We start from the raw sequence: 15828 nt of genomic DNA, 5'->3' as shown, positions 1-15828 counted from the left end.
TGGCACCTGATCACCTCTCCCTGTCATTAGCCCTGTTTCCAGAACTAGACTAGTAATGTCTCCTCTTTTTCCCATTTTTCCATGTGATCCTGCAGTCCTTCTTTGTTCTTCACGTTTCACACAGGGATTGACAAATTAGAGATTCCCTTTTCACCACATTCTCCTGCATTCACTCAAAAAATTGCCACTTCCATGAACGCCACTGTCCCAGAGAAAGGCAGCCAGCACAGCAGGGACCTGCCAGCTGTGGCCTGGAGAAGCTCTGGTTTCAGAGTGTCCAGTGCTCCCTCCTGAGCCCCAGCAGCACTGGGGGCCTGCCCCATGAACGAGCAGAGCTGTGCTGGGTGGAGCAGCAGCTCCAGGCTGAGAGTTGCTGCAGACAGCCCCAGGACAAGGCCAGCACATGGGGTACTCCGGGGCTGGCCAGCACGGCCTGAGCTCTGTACTGGAGGTGCAGACTCACACAAGGGTGCCTGGATGGCACACGGGGCTGGCACAGACCCTGGGGGCAAAGCCACGCCCCGAAACAAGAGCTCAGATGAGCAGGTGCGTCTCTGACCCAGAGCTGGTCCTCCATGTCCTCAGGGGCTGTGATCCAAGCCTGGAAGAGGTTGGGATCAGGTCTCCTGCCTGCTCCCTCCCCAGGGCCCAGCTGCCCTTGGAGAGGTGGGGGAGGGGCCCGTGGTACAACTGCATGGCATGAAAAGAGTCAGCACATCAGTGATCAGGAGAGAGACGGGAGAGAAGAGGTGGAGGAAGACAGGAAAGCCCCAGTGGGGTACCCACCACCTGCAAGACCAGTCAGACCAGCCTGTCTGAGCTTTTCTCAAAGGAAAAAGAAACAAGATGCAGTGGCACACCCCAAAGAGAGGACAAGGTGACCTACTGGGACAGAGCAGGTGGCCCAGGCTGAAGAGTGGCCAGCATCTGCAGAAGCCCAGCGGCTGCCAGGAGACACCAAGACGTGGTAGATGCAAACGCGGGGAAGGTCTGAGGACAGACCCTCCCTCCCCATCTTTCAAGCTCCAGATCTCAAAGGCTCTCCCATGGGGTGGACAGGCTGAAGAAGAAATGCACCCTGTGCCTGGGAGCACCACATGAAGCAAAAGGCAGTGGAGGCATGGGAGGGAACAGCAAAACGGGATGAACTGCAGGAAAACAGAAGGCGGAAAACAAAAGATGCAAGAGAAGGGATGAGAGGCTGCCGGTGTCTCTCCCTGTGTGAAGGGCACTGTGCTGGGAAGAGGCTTTGGAGAAAAACACTGTCCTGCTGTCACCCAGTGGGAAGCTGCCTTTGGGGGCAGGAGGATTCTCTGTGGCTGGTGGAACATCAGTGCCTCACGACGGCCTGGGATACAGCAAGGATGAAACTTCTTAGAAATCACCGCCAAAATCAGGAGTCTGTCAGTCAGTGTGGCTCGTGCCAGCCTGCATCCCTGCACCTGTTGTTCCTCCAGGGAGGTGACGAAGAGCAGTCACAGGGTCCGGTCTCTCAGCTCAGTCACCAGCTCCAAGCACAAGAAGTGTCTATGGCCACATCTCCTCAGCAGCTGAGAGACTGCCAAAGGTCCAGCAGCTGCAGGTGGGGCTGGAAAGAGCAGGTTGGGGTCTCTGCCTGTGACCCAGGAGGGAACAGCCCCGAATGGGTGCCTGCCCTGATGCTGCTGGAGACTTGGATGAACTCAGGCTCTGCCCATCTGAAGGGGACCTCACTCTGCCCCAGGAGAGAGGATGTGCTGGGACTTCACATCCTTGCCTTCCAGATTGCAGCCAGACAGCTTCCTGTGCTCTCCTTCTCTGCTTGTCTTGAAGGCCTGTTCAGTCCTTCCCCTCCACGCCGCAGGTCTGTGCTTTGTCCTCCTGCACCTCGGGGCCCTCCCCTGCCTCCCTCCCTGCTCCTGCTGGCCCTGAGAGCAGGTGCCAGGCACCTCCTGGGGACAGCTGCTCCCACACCCGCCCTGTGTGACAGCATGGGGTGTCAGGAAAGCAGCGTTTGGCATGGGCTTCGATGGAGATGGGAACGGGCCGACAGCTCTACCAGAGGGTCATTACAGCCCCGGGCTGCCCTGCCCCTCCTAAGTACTAAGCTGAGCCCCCAACAGCCAATTCAGAAGCTGCTTTTCGGGGTAGGCTTGGCACTGCTGGGTCTGCCTGGCCCCGGGGTGGCTGCAATGGGGCAGGTGCTTCCCTAAGCTGAGCGACTGGTCCTCTCCTTGGGTGGGACTCTTGGGCGAGGCATTTGCAGAGCTCCAGGTTATCCTTCCCTTCATTTTGTGGTCGATTTACATGTAGGAGATTTTGACCATGGCAAAGCAAGTGAAATGAATAAAGTACAAAGTTCTGTCAGGTACTAGTCAGACACTGTTGATGCTTTAAGCATGTTAGCCATGTTACAATGGAAAGAAAAGGTGTTTTACATACAGAAATCTACATACATACAACAGCCCAAGACTTCTAGTTTTGTTGTTGCTTAAACAAAGCTACAAGACAATGTTCAGGAACTGACCTTGGACTCTTTCTCCTCCAGGAGGGTCTCCAGCTTCTTTTGTGCAGCACGACCCTCGTGGTCGTCGCTGACTATCAGAATGACGTGGTTCCAGTTGAAGACTCTCATCATCTCAAACCAGACGTTGGCCTGGTGAGAGTAAGGTGGGACCGTGCGCAAAAAGGACAGGTGGATGCTCTGCAAGGAAGAAGAAGAGCTCAACACAGGCTGTGGGGGTATCAGCCACGCTTGCAGGGACGGGGCTGGGATCACAAAGCCATTTGGGGAAGACCTCTGGGATGCACACCTTGAGCTAACCTCTGGGACCTGCATCCTTCCTTCTGGCCGGGAAGCAAACCCTGGATATGATTTTGTACCTCTCTGAGGTTAAACCAGAGCATGGCAAAGAGGGGTTTCTGCTTTGTGGTCCACAAGTGCACAGAGGAGAAAAGCCTCTCGAGCCACGAATGGCCAGCAGTGTTCAGTGCAAACATAGCCTTGCCTCTTGACCTTTCAAATAATTACCAGGCAATGGGCATCGAAAAGAGAAAGAATTCCCATCAGAAGGCAGAGGCAGGCCCAGGCAGCTGCGCATTCGCCATTTGCCATGGCAGAAGTTGAGAAAGGCAGTTTTATAACGTGGTCCCTGGCTGTTTCTAGGTCAGCCTGTTCTGCAGCAGCAGGCAGAGCAGGCAGCTCTGGACCCGCGCCCCAGCAAACCTCTCTGATTTGGTTAAAGACATCGTCATGGTTGGCTGATTGAGCAATAGCAATTCCAGCCTAATTAAGTACAGCGCTCTTAGGGGAGCAATCAGGCCAAAAGCTGGAGCTGACAGAGAGCTTTCAAACAAATGCAGCTCGTCCAAAAAGCCCTAGAGTCAAACATTAGGAAGTGAAAGTGCTCATGCTCAGCATGGACCCTACTTGACAGCCCAGCTACATGCTGGAGGGAGGCAGGAGCCTGAACTGGAGAGGACAAAAATAAAAAAAATATTTCTTTCTGTAAGGCTGAGATGGTTGTCTGGACCAAACAGGGCTTGTCCAGACCTGCTCATCCAGAGACCAGACCCAGAACGGGTCAGAAACATCCTGAATGGGCCGAAGTAATTCACACTGGAAAGGAAAAGGCATCATGTCCCCCATGGGCACACACAGGAGGGACAGACACACCAAATAAATCCTTTTCCTCACACTCAGCACAGTGATAACGTCAAACCAGACCATGAAACGTACAGAAAATTCCCTGCACAGGGTCAGCAGCTCCCTGCTCCTGCCCCAGCCCAATACACGACAGAGGCAGCAGCAGAGCCACCACAGCACGGGGAACATTTCCTGATGGTGAGACACTGAGGAGAAGGGCGGATGCTTAATCAGAGGGGGAAACAAAGCCGGAGAGCCACAAGGAGACTCTCGGAGTGTGACTGACACAGACATTACAGTCACAGCAAGAGCAGCTCACGCCACAAGACCAGCCCTAACCCTGGGATTGGGAAAAAACCCCATAGGGACAAACAGTGAAAGACAACCATGGTCTCCACACCAACACAGTGTCCAGGAGCTCTTTGGAGTCAGCAGAGATGTCCAGGAATTTCCAGGTCCAGCTGCACAGCCTGGGTCAGGGGCACACCATCTGGATCTAAGCATTTTTAATTTTTAACCCCTGAGCATTTTTAATTGCTTTAAGGAAATACAGGGAAAGTGAAACTGGAAATGGGGAAAAAAAATCAGAAGAGAGAAAAGAATGAAAAAAGAACAAAATAGCCAATATTAAAAATAGAAATCAGAAAAACAAAGGTTGAAAAATCAAAATTCTATCAAAATTCTTTCAATCCCTTTTTGAAATGACAAAATCTTTGAAATTTCAGTATATTGCATCAATTTATTTTCTAGTTTCCCAAGCAGCTTGCAAAAATTCTGTTTAAACTGATCATGGCTTTCTTAAGTATTGTAAATACATATCACTGTGTTCAGAGGAAAAATTTACTGCAAGGTTGTTGGGGAGCAACTTGGTTTAACAGCCCAGACAAATTTGCTTCCTGAGGTGATGTCAAAAGGGTCATGGACAGGCTCTGGTGGTACCTTAGCTCCTGGATCCCTGAATTGTGGTTTTCAAATAGGATAATGAAGAAAAATCCACAGCAAGTGCCGAGCCAAGATCTCAGGATGAGCACTCACGGTCTGTGCGTGGCTCTTGAAGCACCTGGGACTCCCGAGCATCTCTGCAGAGGCCAAAGATTGGCAGAAAAATGAAAGTAGAGTCCCCCAAATGTTCAACTTGCGCTGTGCAGAGGCAGGTGAGAATCTGGCTTGGTGTAATTTGATAACCCCCATTGCAGCACACACAGGGACACCTCACAGGTCCCTGTCACACCCCTCTGACACCCAGCACAGAGCTCTCCTGGGCATGGGCACGTGGGCTGCACTGCAAAGGGTGGGCATGCGGTGGTTTATGCATCCTGATTAGCCCATTTTTTGGCAAGTAACTGTTAAAAAAGACCTGGTGCTTCTAGCACAGCCTCTGTGAGAGAACCAGCGCAGCGTGTGGGCTCACCCAGCTGCAGCAGCTCTGGTGTGCTGCTCCAAGCACCTGAACTCGGGGCTGTCCAGGGTCATCACCCCCTCCTCTCGGATCAGGCACACAGCAAAAACTGCTCCTCCTTACAAACCCACAGCTGCCCTTGTAGGATGTTTTGTAGGATCCTCACCCCTTGCTCTCCTCTGAGTGTGCCTGGTGCTGGTCACAGCACTGGAGTGGGACCATGGGAACGGCTCCCACCAACCCCAGCCTGCTGAGAAGCCTCCCTACAGCCCACCCACACCTGAGTGCTCAGCCCTGTGCTCCCTCACTTGGTTCTGGTTCTGCAAACAGGCAGTAAATACAGCCTGGGGTGAAATCCAGGTGCCCAAGCTCAGCAGGAGCCCAGGGGGCTGGAGACAAAAAGCACCGGAGGGAGCGTGGTTGGGGTATTTCCTGTGAGGGTGGGCAGGCCCTGGCACAGGGTGCCCAGAGCAGCTGGGGCTGCCCCTGGATCCCTGGCAGTGCCCAAGGCCAGGCTGGACATTGGGGCTTGGAGCAGCCTGGGACAGTGGGAGGTGTCCCTGCCCATGGCAGGGGTGGCACTGGATGGGCTTTAAGGTCCCTCCCAACCCAAACCAGTCTGGGATTCTCTGATGATTCTGTGTGAGGTCAGGACTTGAGAACTGCAAATACTTGATGCAAGTCCGTACAAAGAGGAGCTGTTTGAGCCGATCTTGCGTGTCTGTGTGAAAGCACAGGCTGTGCATGCACAGCTGTGAGCTTGAACCTGCAGAAAGCACAGGAGTGCACCCACCCCTGCAGGGAACATGCCTGGGTGCTGTAACCCACCTGAGGTCGTGCCATGCCTGGGGGAGAGCACTGGGGGTGCCTTTGGATGGAGATTTTATCCACAGAGGAAAGGGCACGGCTGGGGGGCCACCAGGCAATGCCCGTGTGTCCCATCAGGGCCATGCACAGGGCCATGAGTGAAGGGTTTGTCACCTTCTTCACTTCTGTGTGCCCAAGGGCTCAGCCCAGCTCACAGCCCGTGGCTGCGGGAGTGATTTTTTCCTACAGGCTCAAGGGAGCAATTTGCTTTTGCTTCATTACCTGTGTCAGTGGGGCCAGTCCCCCTTCTAGCAATGCAGTTCCCAGCTGAGCTGCCTGGGAAATTTCGAAGAGATTGACACAGATCCCCATCTATAAAGCTTCTGAAAATCTGGTAAAATTCACCAGCTGGGCACGAGAAAGAAGCCATGGGCCAGTGCCTCCATGAAGGAGCCTGCCCACTGCCCCACATGACAGCTGTGGGCGTGGGAGGGAGCTGAGATAACTGAGATAGCTCAAACGTGTGCAGGGAGGGATTTTGGGGGCAGAGGGATGGGGAGCTCACACTCAAATGCTCTCTCTGCCTTTCCCTGCAGTGCACGGAGGGAGGGGTGGGGCAGCCCCTGGGGACTGTGGGGCTGCTCTGTCCTGCTCCCAGCTGGGATCTGAGAGCCTGTGGGGATCTGCTGGGATGTGGGGGCTCCATCAGGCCATCACTCCACTGGCCGGGGCCGCTCTGGCACATTCTGGCTACCCTGCTGAGGGCTGTGCTGCCCTGCTGAGGGCTGTGCTGCCCTGCTGAGGGCTGTGCCCCCCAGTCCCAGGGCAAGCCTCTCTGCGCTGCACTAAGCAGCCTCTCCAGTCACCACTTGTGGGTGCTGGTGAAGGAGTCCTGACCCTGACCTTGGTCAAGAAGAGCCACTTTTCCCCCCACTCGCACCTTCCCACCCTGACTAACAGGGCTTCTGCTGAGCATCAGCTGCCAGTGAGACCAGTAGTAAAGAGGAAAACTCTTTCCAGTGAAGAAGCCTCATGAGGGCCTGGAGTGGTTCCGCTGAGAGCAGGAAAAAGCCATCCCCAGACTGGAGAGAGAGACAGACCTCACTTCAACTACCTCACTTCAAGGATAAGGGGCTGGAACTGAAAAAGTTCTCCATTTGCAGGATGTCTAAACTCCACTTTCCAACTGTTCCAGCGGCACAGCAGATCTCCTTTAATTTATTAATTTATCTCCCTGATCCTCTGCTGCAATGATCTGCTGGGGGGTGATGAGGGGCTCCTCTGGGCACCCAGGGTGTCCCTTCAGCCCCACACGTAGGAGAGGTCCCCCAGGGTGGTGTTGAAGAGCACAGACCCTCCTGCCTCCCAAGCTGTGCACTCCCCCAGGCTCTGCTCTCACACACTCTGTGCCATCTCACATTTTTCATGGTGCCAAGATGCCAATGCCAATGCCAGAAGCAGAGGAGATACAAACACCCCCAGTGACCCGAGCACAGTCCAGCCTGGCCAGGCAGGGGCCCAGCTTGGGCGGGTCAGAGGGGGATTTTTGCAGTGCTCAGTCCATCAGATCTCCCTGGGGCCTCTCCGTAGCGATGGGCACCACAGCGATGGGAGCCACTCTGCTGCCTTTACCCCGAGACTCCCTCTCCCCTCCAGTTCCCTGCTGACCTCACTCAGACGTGGCTGGGGTTCCAGAGAGCCCTCCCCAGACAGGCAGGGCTGTGCTGGATGGTGTGAGGGTCTTGGTGAAGGAGCAGCTCATGATTTCATAAGATGCACATACAAGGAGGCCAAGACAGAGTGCTCTGCCTGACAACTGCAGCATCATTTCTAGCATAAATGTTTGGGTACTGGGACCAGTAAAATTCACTTCCCTCGGGTATCTTTGTTGAAAGATTGGGCACAACTCATGGACCACTGTGCTTGACTGGAGATGCTCTGAGAGCATCCAAAGTTACTGGGCAAACCTGTCTGTGCTGAGCTCCATACCTTTCCTCCCCCGGTAGCCTTGAGAGGAGCATAATTAACCCAACTTCAGCCCCCTGTGAAATTTAGCTAAAATTGTCTGATGCTTCCAAAACCAATTAGGGGCGTACATACAAAGTGATCCTACAAGCTTGTTTCCATAGAAACTAAGCTGAAAGATATAATTTCCTGAATTAAAACAAAAAAGGAAGCAAGCTGATCACTGGAAACCAAAAAGGGAACAGCTGAATGTCCCCATGTCATGAGCCAGCCTGTCCTGCATGGGGTGTGCAGAACCTTCCACTGTCCTATCCCACGGCTCCACACCCCTCTGCCCCCCCTCCACTCCCACCTTTGCTGTTCCCTCCAGTGCCCAACACCCTCTGCTCCTCTGCCCAGTCCCTGCCTATGCCCCATCTCCTGTCTGCAACTCCCTGTTCTTCAGAGAGCCCCAAGCCTTGGTGGGCAGGAGGCTGAGCACGAGGCCAGCCAGGCAGGAGTGCTCTGAGGGGCGCTCGGGGTGGGCAGCGTGGGCTCCCTGCCCAGTCTCTGCCAGGCCAATGTACCCCACAGCCCTGAACCTACTCAACACCCCAAATACTCCATGGAGAGCATGTCCCTGCCGCCACACCGGGTCAGCACTGCGGCCGTGGGTCTCTCCTCCAGCCCTGAAGGGAGCCAGGCGGGGTTTATGGGGCTGTTTTGCAGAAAATGTGTTTTAAATAGGAAAAGACTGGCAGAAGCAGAGGCAGGGCCCAGCCCCTTGGGGTGAACACTCCAGGCCAGCACAAGGCTGGACAGCACAGGCTGAGCACAGCCCTGCAGAGATGGAGCAGGACCTGTAAGGTGCAGGATCCTCTCTCCCTGCCCCCCTGCGCCCTGTCACAAGGGCCCTCACAGGGACATTTCTATCAGATCTGTCTCCTCCCCACAGCAGCAAGAAACAAATTCCCCCTGAACACTTCCTGCCTGCTCTGCCAGCTCTGTTGCCAGCCCTTTCCATCCAACCATGCCTGGTGGGACCCTACCAGGGCGTGCAGGCCCCAGCCCTGCCAGCCACCATCACCGTCACTGCCATGGCCTTGGCTTGCTGACCACCTTGCCATGGCTTCCCTGGTGGGAGATGCCAAAACCTGCTGCTGCTCCAGCCAAGCAGTGCTGCTGGTGCCTCTCTGGGAGCCTCTGCTCCTCCTCCTGAAATTTGACTTCATTTAGCATGTAGGCGGAGAGACTATTTTTGCACTGAACATTTACATTTGTGAATATTCACATTTTCCAAGCAAAGGCCGATTCGTGCTTCGAAGCAGGCTCGATCTCACCCACTGAGCTCGTGTGCCTGGATGAAATCCTGCAATGGCATTTGGAAGGCCTGGCTCTGCTCAGCTCCTCCTTTTGCCTTTATGAAAGCTTTAGGTGTTTGCCAAGCGGGCTGCGAGCTGAGAGCCAGGGCAGCACCTCAGTGCCCAGGCACTGCCTGCACATGGCAGGACCTTATCCAGCCTGGAAGTCTCTGTGTTCCCACAGGGACAGCTGAGACACTGGGATCTGAACCTCTGTCTTGAGTGCTGGCCAGACTGAACGCCACGTGAAGCCTCAGGATATTCTGTTATCTCCCCTACCAACATCCCACAAACCCAGAGAAGGGAATGCAACCAAACAACCTCCAAGCCCCAGAGAGATCCTGCCCAGTGTACAGGCTCTAACAGGATCCTCCTGCCCCTCCACAGGCCTCCAGAGCCCCCAGAACCCCCTGGCTGTCAGCAGTGAGCAGGGCAGAAGCCAGCTCACACCTTTGCTGTGGCTGGAGAGCAGCGAGCCCGGCAGGCTGGCAGAGCAGCGCTGCAGAAATCATCCGGCACTATGTAGGTCAGCACTGGCAGCTGCAAAAAAATTATGTACCCTGGAATGCAGGAGGGAGAGAGAGAGAGAGGGAGCTGCAGGCTGGGCTGGAGAGGGTGGACAGACACAGAGTGTAGACATCATTAACCCTCCTGACGGGCACTCTTGGTTTACAGCACACGTATGAGGTACTAGACCAGAAGCATGCATCAGTTACCTTATCAGAATATATAGACATGCGTGTTGTCAGACCAATGACAGGGATCCTGTAGAAGCCAGCTGTGTATGACACAGGTGTTGGTGTTAGGTGATCGTTGGGAGCAGGAGGGTGGCTAACTAATATTGCATAGACCTGTAGGACAGGATACACGACACAAACATTATTTCACAGGAGCGCATCGGCCATCCAGCGTGATTTTTTTTTTCCCTTTTCTTTTCTGCAACGCTAAACAGCCCCGTGTTAGCATGAGAACGGCACTGAAATGAGTGGGATCAGGGAAGCAAGGGCTGTGCTGGGAGCCAGGGGTGCTGTGCCACGGCTGGGGTTGATGGCTCTGCGCAGGGTTATATCCTAATGGAATGCCATGCCCAACCGCCCCGCTCGCTAAACTAATAACTTCCATGGATTACAGATTAAAGGGAAGCATCTCCCTTCCAGTCACACTGCGTAATGCGATTTCCTTAACCACACATTTAATACTCGGTTGTAATTCCCCTCTGAGGACTATTACAAACAAAGTGGTCAGCTGGGACTGTGGCGGGAGCGGGAGCGCAGAGCCAGGGAGCGAATCAGCCATCTGGCCCTGGGCACGCAGGAACGCCTGAGCCCGGAGGGCGGGGGCAGGAGCCGGGATCTGCCCTCAGCCGGGAATCTGGGCTACACCGAAATGGGGAAGGAGGATCTCGGCAAAACCCTGCTGTTACGGCAGAGTTGGGCTTTTGGTCTCCAGTAGGATCCTGCTTTGTGTCAAAGGGACAGGAAGGAGCTGGGTAATAATCCCTGGGGGATCCTTCACTACACCAATGCCCCTTCACAGCACAAGGAATGTCCCCAGCTGGTGACAGGTCTCTAGCTAGGGCGAATCAGTGCGAGGACTTTGATGTCTGGAGGAAATAACTCTTCCTTCTCCAAGCACCTGCCCAAGCCCCAGGATGTGCTCTGCGCCCGGGCTGGAGGGACAGATTGCCAGGACAGGAGAGGAGGATAAAGCGGGCCTGGGGAAGGGGGCCTGGGGGGAAGAGGGAGGATCCTGCTCGGCACTGGGAGGAAGTAAATTGAGGGTGCAGAGGCAGCTGGGGCAGGGGCTGGAGACCTTACGTGGAAATAGGGAGAAATTGCTAAAGAAGAGGCTGGGGAGGTCCTGGGGACGCAGGAGGAGGGGATGCCCTGGGCAGAGGTGCCCGGTGCCGGAACAGAGGATGAGGACCGGCATCCAGCAGCGCTAGGGCAGGGCCCTGGGCCAGGAGCAGGTTCGGGGCAGCGGCCGGGCTGTGCGGGGCTCGGGCTGTGCTGTGGCACACAGCAGCCGCCGACAGGAGCCATTTTGCGTGCGCGGGTTGCCAGCCCCTCCTCTGCCTCGCAGCCCCCTGCTCGGGCACAGCGCCAGCGAGCGGGGCCAGGGACCTGTGCCCCGCTCTGGGCACAGCGGCCGGGACAAGCCCTGCGTGTCAGGACAGAGCAGCCACCCCCGGACCCCGGCCCCAGCACCCGCAGCCCTCCCGCGCCCCGGCTCCGCTGCCGCCCGCGCCGCCCCGCTCCCGCAGGGATGTGCCCGCACCAGCCCGGCGCTCCGCGGGGTTCGCCGCGGGGCAAGGCGTGGAGGGGGCACGGCCACGGGCACCCATCAGCCGGGAGCGCTGGATGGAGCCTCAGCTCAGTGCGGGACCCGGCTGAGCCTCCCCTGCTGCCGGCGGACAGCCCGCGCTGCCCGGCCTGGCCACCGCCGCGGGGGTGTCCCCAGCCATCCTCCACACCGGCAAGCTGAGCTGCCGAGGTGCCAGCTCTGCTCCACTCGGCCCCCTGCCCTCCCTGGCTGTGTGTGCCGGGTGCGCACACGCATTTCTCTGCGTGATGGGGTGGGTGAGGCTCCGCGGTGGGGGCGTTCACGCAATTTGGGTGCGCGTTCGCACCTGCGCACGGGCCCACGCGGACCTCCCGCATGTGCGGGGGTGTGCTGGAGGAGGGGGTGGGTCTGTACCTGCCTGTGTGCCCCCCGATGGCCCCGACTGGCGGACTGCGGCTGGCTAGCCGGGCTCAGCACCCAGAGCACACGCAGGGGAGGTGGAGAGGCCAGGCCGCGGGCTGCCCGGGGCACCCCAGGCTGCACCCACCAGCACTGAGGGTTTGGACTGCACCCTCGGGTGCGCTGGGAGTGACCCGTGGAGGGAGGATCATTCTGTGCTCGTGTGCGCAGTCATACGCAGCACACGGAGTCCGTGCGCGTGTGCAGGCGGTGTGTGTCTGTGCAGGTGTGCTCCCTGTGTCTGTGCACGCTGTGAGCACAGCGTGTGCCCGTGTCCCGGGTGTGCGTGGGGCAGGGCCCTGCACACAGATGTGTCCATGTGTCACAGCGGCTGTGCACGCTGGCACGAGTGCAGGCACCTGTGTTGTGTGTGAGCCCGTGTTTGCACAGCAGTGCGTGTGTGCACGTGGAATGTGTGTGTGAAGATGGAATGTGTGTGCACATGGAGTGTGCGTGTGCACGTGGAATTGTGTGTGCACATGGAGTGTGCGTGTGCATGGAGTGTCTGTGTGGAGTGTGTGTGTGTGTGCACATGGAATGTGTGCGCACATGGAATGTGTGTGTGCGCATGTGGAATTGTGTGTGCACACAGAATGTGTGTGCACACAGAGTGTGTGTGTGCACGTGGAATTGTGTGTGTGGAGTGTGTGTGTGCACATGGAGTGTGTGCGCATGGAATGTGTGTGTGCATGTGGAATTGTGTGTGCACACAGAGTGTGTGTGCGCATGGAATGTGTGTGTGCATGTGGAATTGTGTGTGCACACAGAATGTGTGTGCACACAGAGTGTGTGTGTGCACGTGGAATTGTGTGTGTGGAGTGTGTGTGTGCACATGGAGTGTGTGCACATGGAATGTGTGTGTGCATGTGGAATTGTGTGTGCACACAGAGTGTGTGTGCGCATGGAATGTGTGTGTGCATGTGGAATTGTGTGTGCACATGGAGTGTCTGTGCATGGAGTATGTGTGTGGAGTGTGTGTGTGCACATGGAATGTGTGTGTGCACGTGGAATTGTGTGTGCACATGGAGTGTCTGTGCATGGAGTATGTGTGTGGAATGTGTGTGCGCACACGGAGTGTGTGTGCACATGGAGTGCAGCCCCTGGGCATTCCCACAGCACCTGTGAGTGCACAGTGGGTGTGCACACGCGGCGTTCCCCGTGCCCACATCTCCCCACAGTTTGGGGATGCCTGTGTGTGCTCACACGTAGCTCCGTGTGTGCCCGTGGTGCCTCTGTGTGTGATGTACATGCATGTTGCTGTGTGCATGCACAGCGTTGGCTGGGCATGTATGTGCACCCACTCAGGGGCCCGTGTGTGCCCTGCTGTGGGTGTGAGCCTGTGTGTGCTCAAGGGCTGTGTCTGTGTGAGTTTCTGTGTGCTCAGGCTTCGTGTGTGAGCCTGTGTGTGCCCTGGTGCATGTGTGGGTGCTTGTGTGCACCCCAGAGTGCATGTGTGATCCCCTGTGTGCCCTGAGGGCTCTGTGTGTGTGCCCCAGGGCTGTGTGGGTGCCCCTGCGTGCCCCGGGGTGCTGCTGTGAACCCGTGTGCACCCCGGGGCGCGTGTGAGCTCGTGTATGCTCTGAGGTGTGTGTGTGAGCTCATGAGTGACCCGGGTGGGGGTCGCAGGTGGCCATGCGTGCCCCGGGGCGTGTGTGCGAGCCCATATGTGCCCCCGGAGGGGGTGCGTGTGCCCGTCTGTGCCTGAGGGCTGTGCAGGTACCCGTGTGCTTCCCGTCGGGTGTGCGGGCGCCCGTGTGTACCCAGGCTGTGTGCGGGTGCCCGTGCGTGCCCCAGGCTGGCTGAGGGTGCCCGTGCGTGCCCGGACTGTGTGCGGGTGCCCGTGTGTGCCCGGGGGTGCGCGGAGCGCGCAGCCGGCCGCTCTTACATAAAGGCTGCAATGCGGGCAGCGGCCCCGGGCCCGGGCACGACCCCGCACGCCGCGGCTCGGCCGGGGGGCACCGCGGGGCCGGGGTGGGGTGGCCGCGGGGGCGGCGGCTCGGGTCCCGCCGGGGACGGGGCGGGGAAGGGGTCGCCGTCCCGGGGTACCTGGCTGGAGATGAGGTCCTCGCAGACGGACAGGGCCATCTGGATGGCGTTGGGCTTGTGGGTGACGGAGGTGGCGTTGAGCTGGAGCTTCCAGGTGCCGTGCCGCTTGTTGGCCTGGTTCACCGCCTCGCGGAAGATCTGCTCGTGCTTCTTAGTGCTCAGCACCGCGCCGATATTGACGATCTTGGGATCGCAGCCGGCGCGGGCGAAGGACGAGGAGAAGAGGAGGGCGAGCAGCAGCAGCCGCATGGTGCTCATCCACGGGCGGCCCGGAGCCCGTCGGGCCCCCTGCGCCCCCCGCCCGCCCGCCCGCCCCGCGGGCCGCCCGCCCGGCTCAGCGCGGCCCCATCGGGCTCTGCCCGCGGGCTGTGCCCGGAGCTCGGCGTGGGCGGTGCGGGCGCTGCCGGGCGCTCCCGGGCGCTCTCCCCGGTGCTGAAGCGCCCGCGCCGCTGCCGCCGCTCCGCCCCGCCCCGCCCGCCCCGCGCTGCCGCAGCGCCCGCCCCGCGCCCGCCCCCGGGACCCCCGCCCGCCCCGGGCGCTGCGGCAGAGCCCCCCTCCCGCGGGGGTGCTGCGGGGTCGGTGGCAGCGCTCGCGGGGCGCGGGTCCCGCTGTCCCCGTGCCGGCTGCGGGGCGCGAGTGCGTCCCGCACCTCCTGCGAGTGTCGCTGGTGCGGGGGGTGCACAGCTCGGCCGGGGCTGAGCTCTGGGGGTCCGCCCTCTTCACCTGCAGTGCCCTTTCGGGATCAGGGCATCCCTGGTGCCTCGGAAGGCGCAGACACACCAGGCATTCGGTAAAGCAAGGACTCTTCCACACCAGACTGGGGGTAAAACACGATCTGTGGGTTTGTTCTCCACACCAACATCCCCAGTTATGCAGCATCTCTGATTAACACACTTCCTCAGCTCTGCCTGGGGGACAGCTGTGTGTGACATGGACTCTGTCATGGTCTGTGTTCACTCCAGTGTTGGAGAACCTTCTCTTGACCAACACAGCTCCTGGGCAGAGATGTTCAGCAGATGCTCAGCCTGGTTCCTTGGCTTCACTCTGTCCCTCCAGACAGAGCCACCACTCTTCCAGACATTAGCTCACAGGGCAACCAGCCATTTCCCTCCATTAAATTCACCATATTACTCTGGGATATGACCTTAAGATTTCTCTGCTGAGGAGGTTTCTTGGAGTTCTCATCATCTACCTGCTGCTGGGCTACCATCAGCCTCCCTTAAGGAAATGGAGGCACAGCAGCCAGTGGCCAACATCTGGAGGGCAGGCCAGCTCCATGGTGGAAAGAGACTGAGTTTCACTCCTGGACCACATCTGTCCTGCTCCAGGGCCAGAGGGGTGAGGTGGCCAGAACAGCACATCGCTCCCCAGAGTTGCCACTTAGGCCTTTTTGGAGAAAACAGCGGTTGCAGGTAGTGAGAGGGTGTTGCTTTGCCACTGCACGGGACAAACGCCACAGCCAGCCCGGGCAGGCAGCAGACCGAGCACTGCTGAGCCAAACTCACCAGGGATATTTTTACACCGCCATTTCTGAGGCGCTGCTGCAGCCCACCTCTGTCCCTCCTTTGCAACGTGAGTTGAAGCAGAATATTTTCCCCCAACGCAAATTTTCTCACTGGCATCTCTGAAGTGCGAGTTGCCATGGAAACCATTTTGCCTGTGTCCCACATTGCCCACATGCACTCGGAAGGAGCTGCAGGAGCAAAATGGCCGTTGTGTAACGCTGCAGGGCTCGGCATGGAGGGCTCTGGGGGCTGTGCAGCCCCTTCCAGCCGTGAGACCCTCTCAGGGAGCTGCAGACCATGGCCTGGGGAAGCAATGAAACCCATCAAGGTCATGACGCGCTCCGTGAGAGAAGGAAAATGGCCCCACCTCACCTTAACTCTTGCAGTGCTTGGTGTGGA

General features: G+C 57.9%; 1 protein-coding gene across 20 annotated transcripts in view; it reads right to left on the bottom strand.

The window, feature by feature from the left end:
• The window catches only part of GRIN1 (glutamate ionotropic receptor NMDA type subunit 1), a 38245-nt gene extending 24018 nt beyond the window's left edge, over positions 1 to 14227 (bottom strand). For 17 of the 20 annotated variants that reach the window (XR_007207800.1, XR_007207801.1, XM_048325149.1 and 14 more), the window contains exons 1-3: positions 13925 to 14226; positions 9853 to 9987; positions 2507 to 2683 (exon numbers count right to left, since the gene is read on the bottom strand). Coding sequence is in view for 18 of the 20 variants with exons in the window: in XM_048325149.1 (XP_048181106.1) it covers positions 2507 to 2683; positions 9853 to 9987; positions 13925 to 14182 (570 nt within the window). In the remaining 2 variants the exon portion in view is untranslated. Of the gene's footprint in view, positions 1 to 2506; positions 2684 to 9852; positions 9988 to 13924 lie in introns of all 20 variants that reach the window. The other 3 variants (XM_048325138.1, XM_048325139.1, XM_048325141.1) reach the window with 1 other exon arrangement.
• Positions 14228 to 15828: the final 1601 nt, after the last annotated feature.

The sequence above is a fragment of the Corvus hawaiiensis genome, chromosome 21 (genome assembly GCF_020740725.1).
Source record: "Corvus hawaiiensis isolate bCorHaw1 chromosome 21, bCorHaw1.pri.cur, whole genome shotgun sequence".
NCBI lineage: Eukaryota > Metazoa > Chordata > Aves > Passeriformes > Corvidae > Corvus > Corvus hawaiiensis.
Note: the sequence above shows the minus strand (reverse complement) of the source record. Positions and strands in the feature narration are given on the sequence as shown.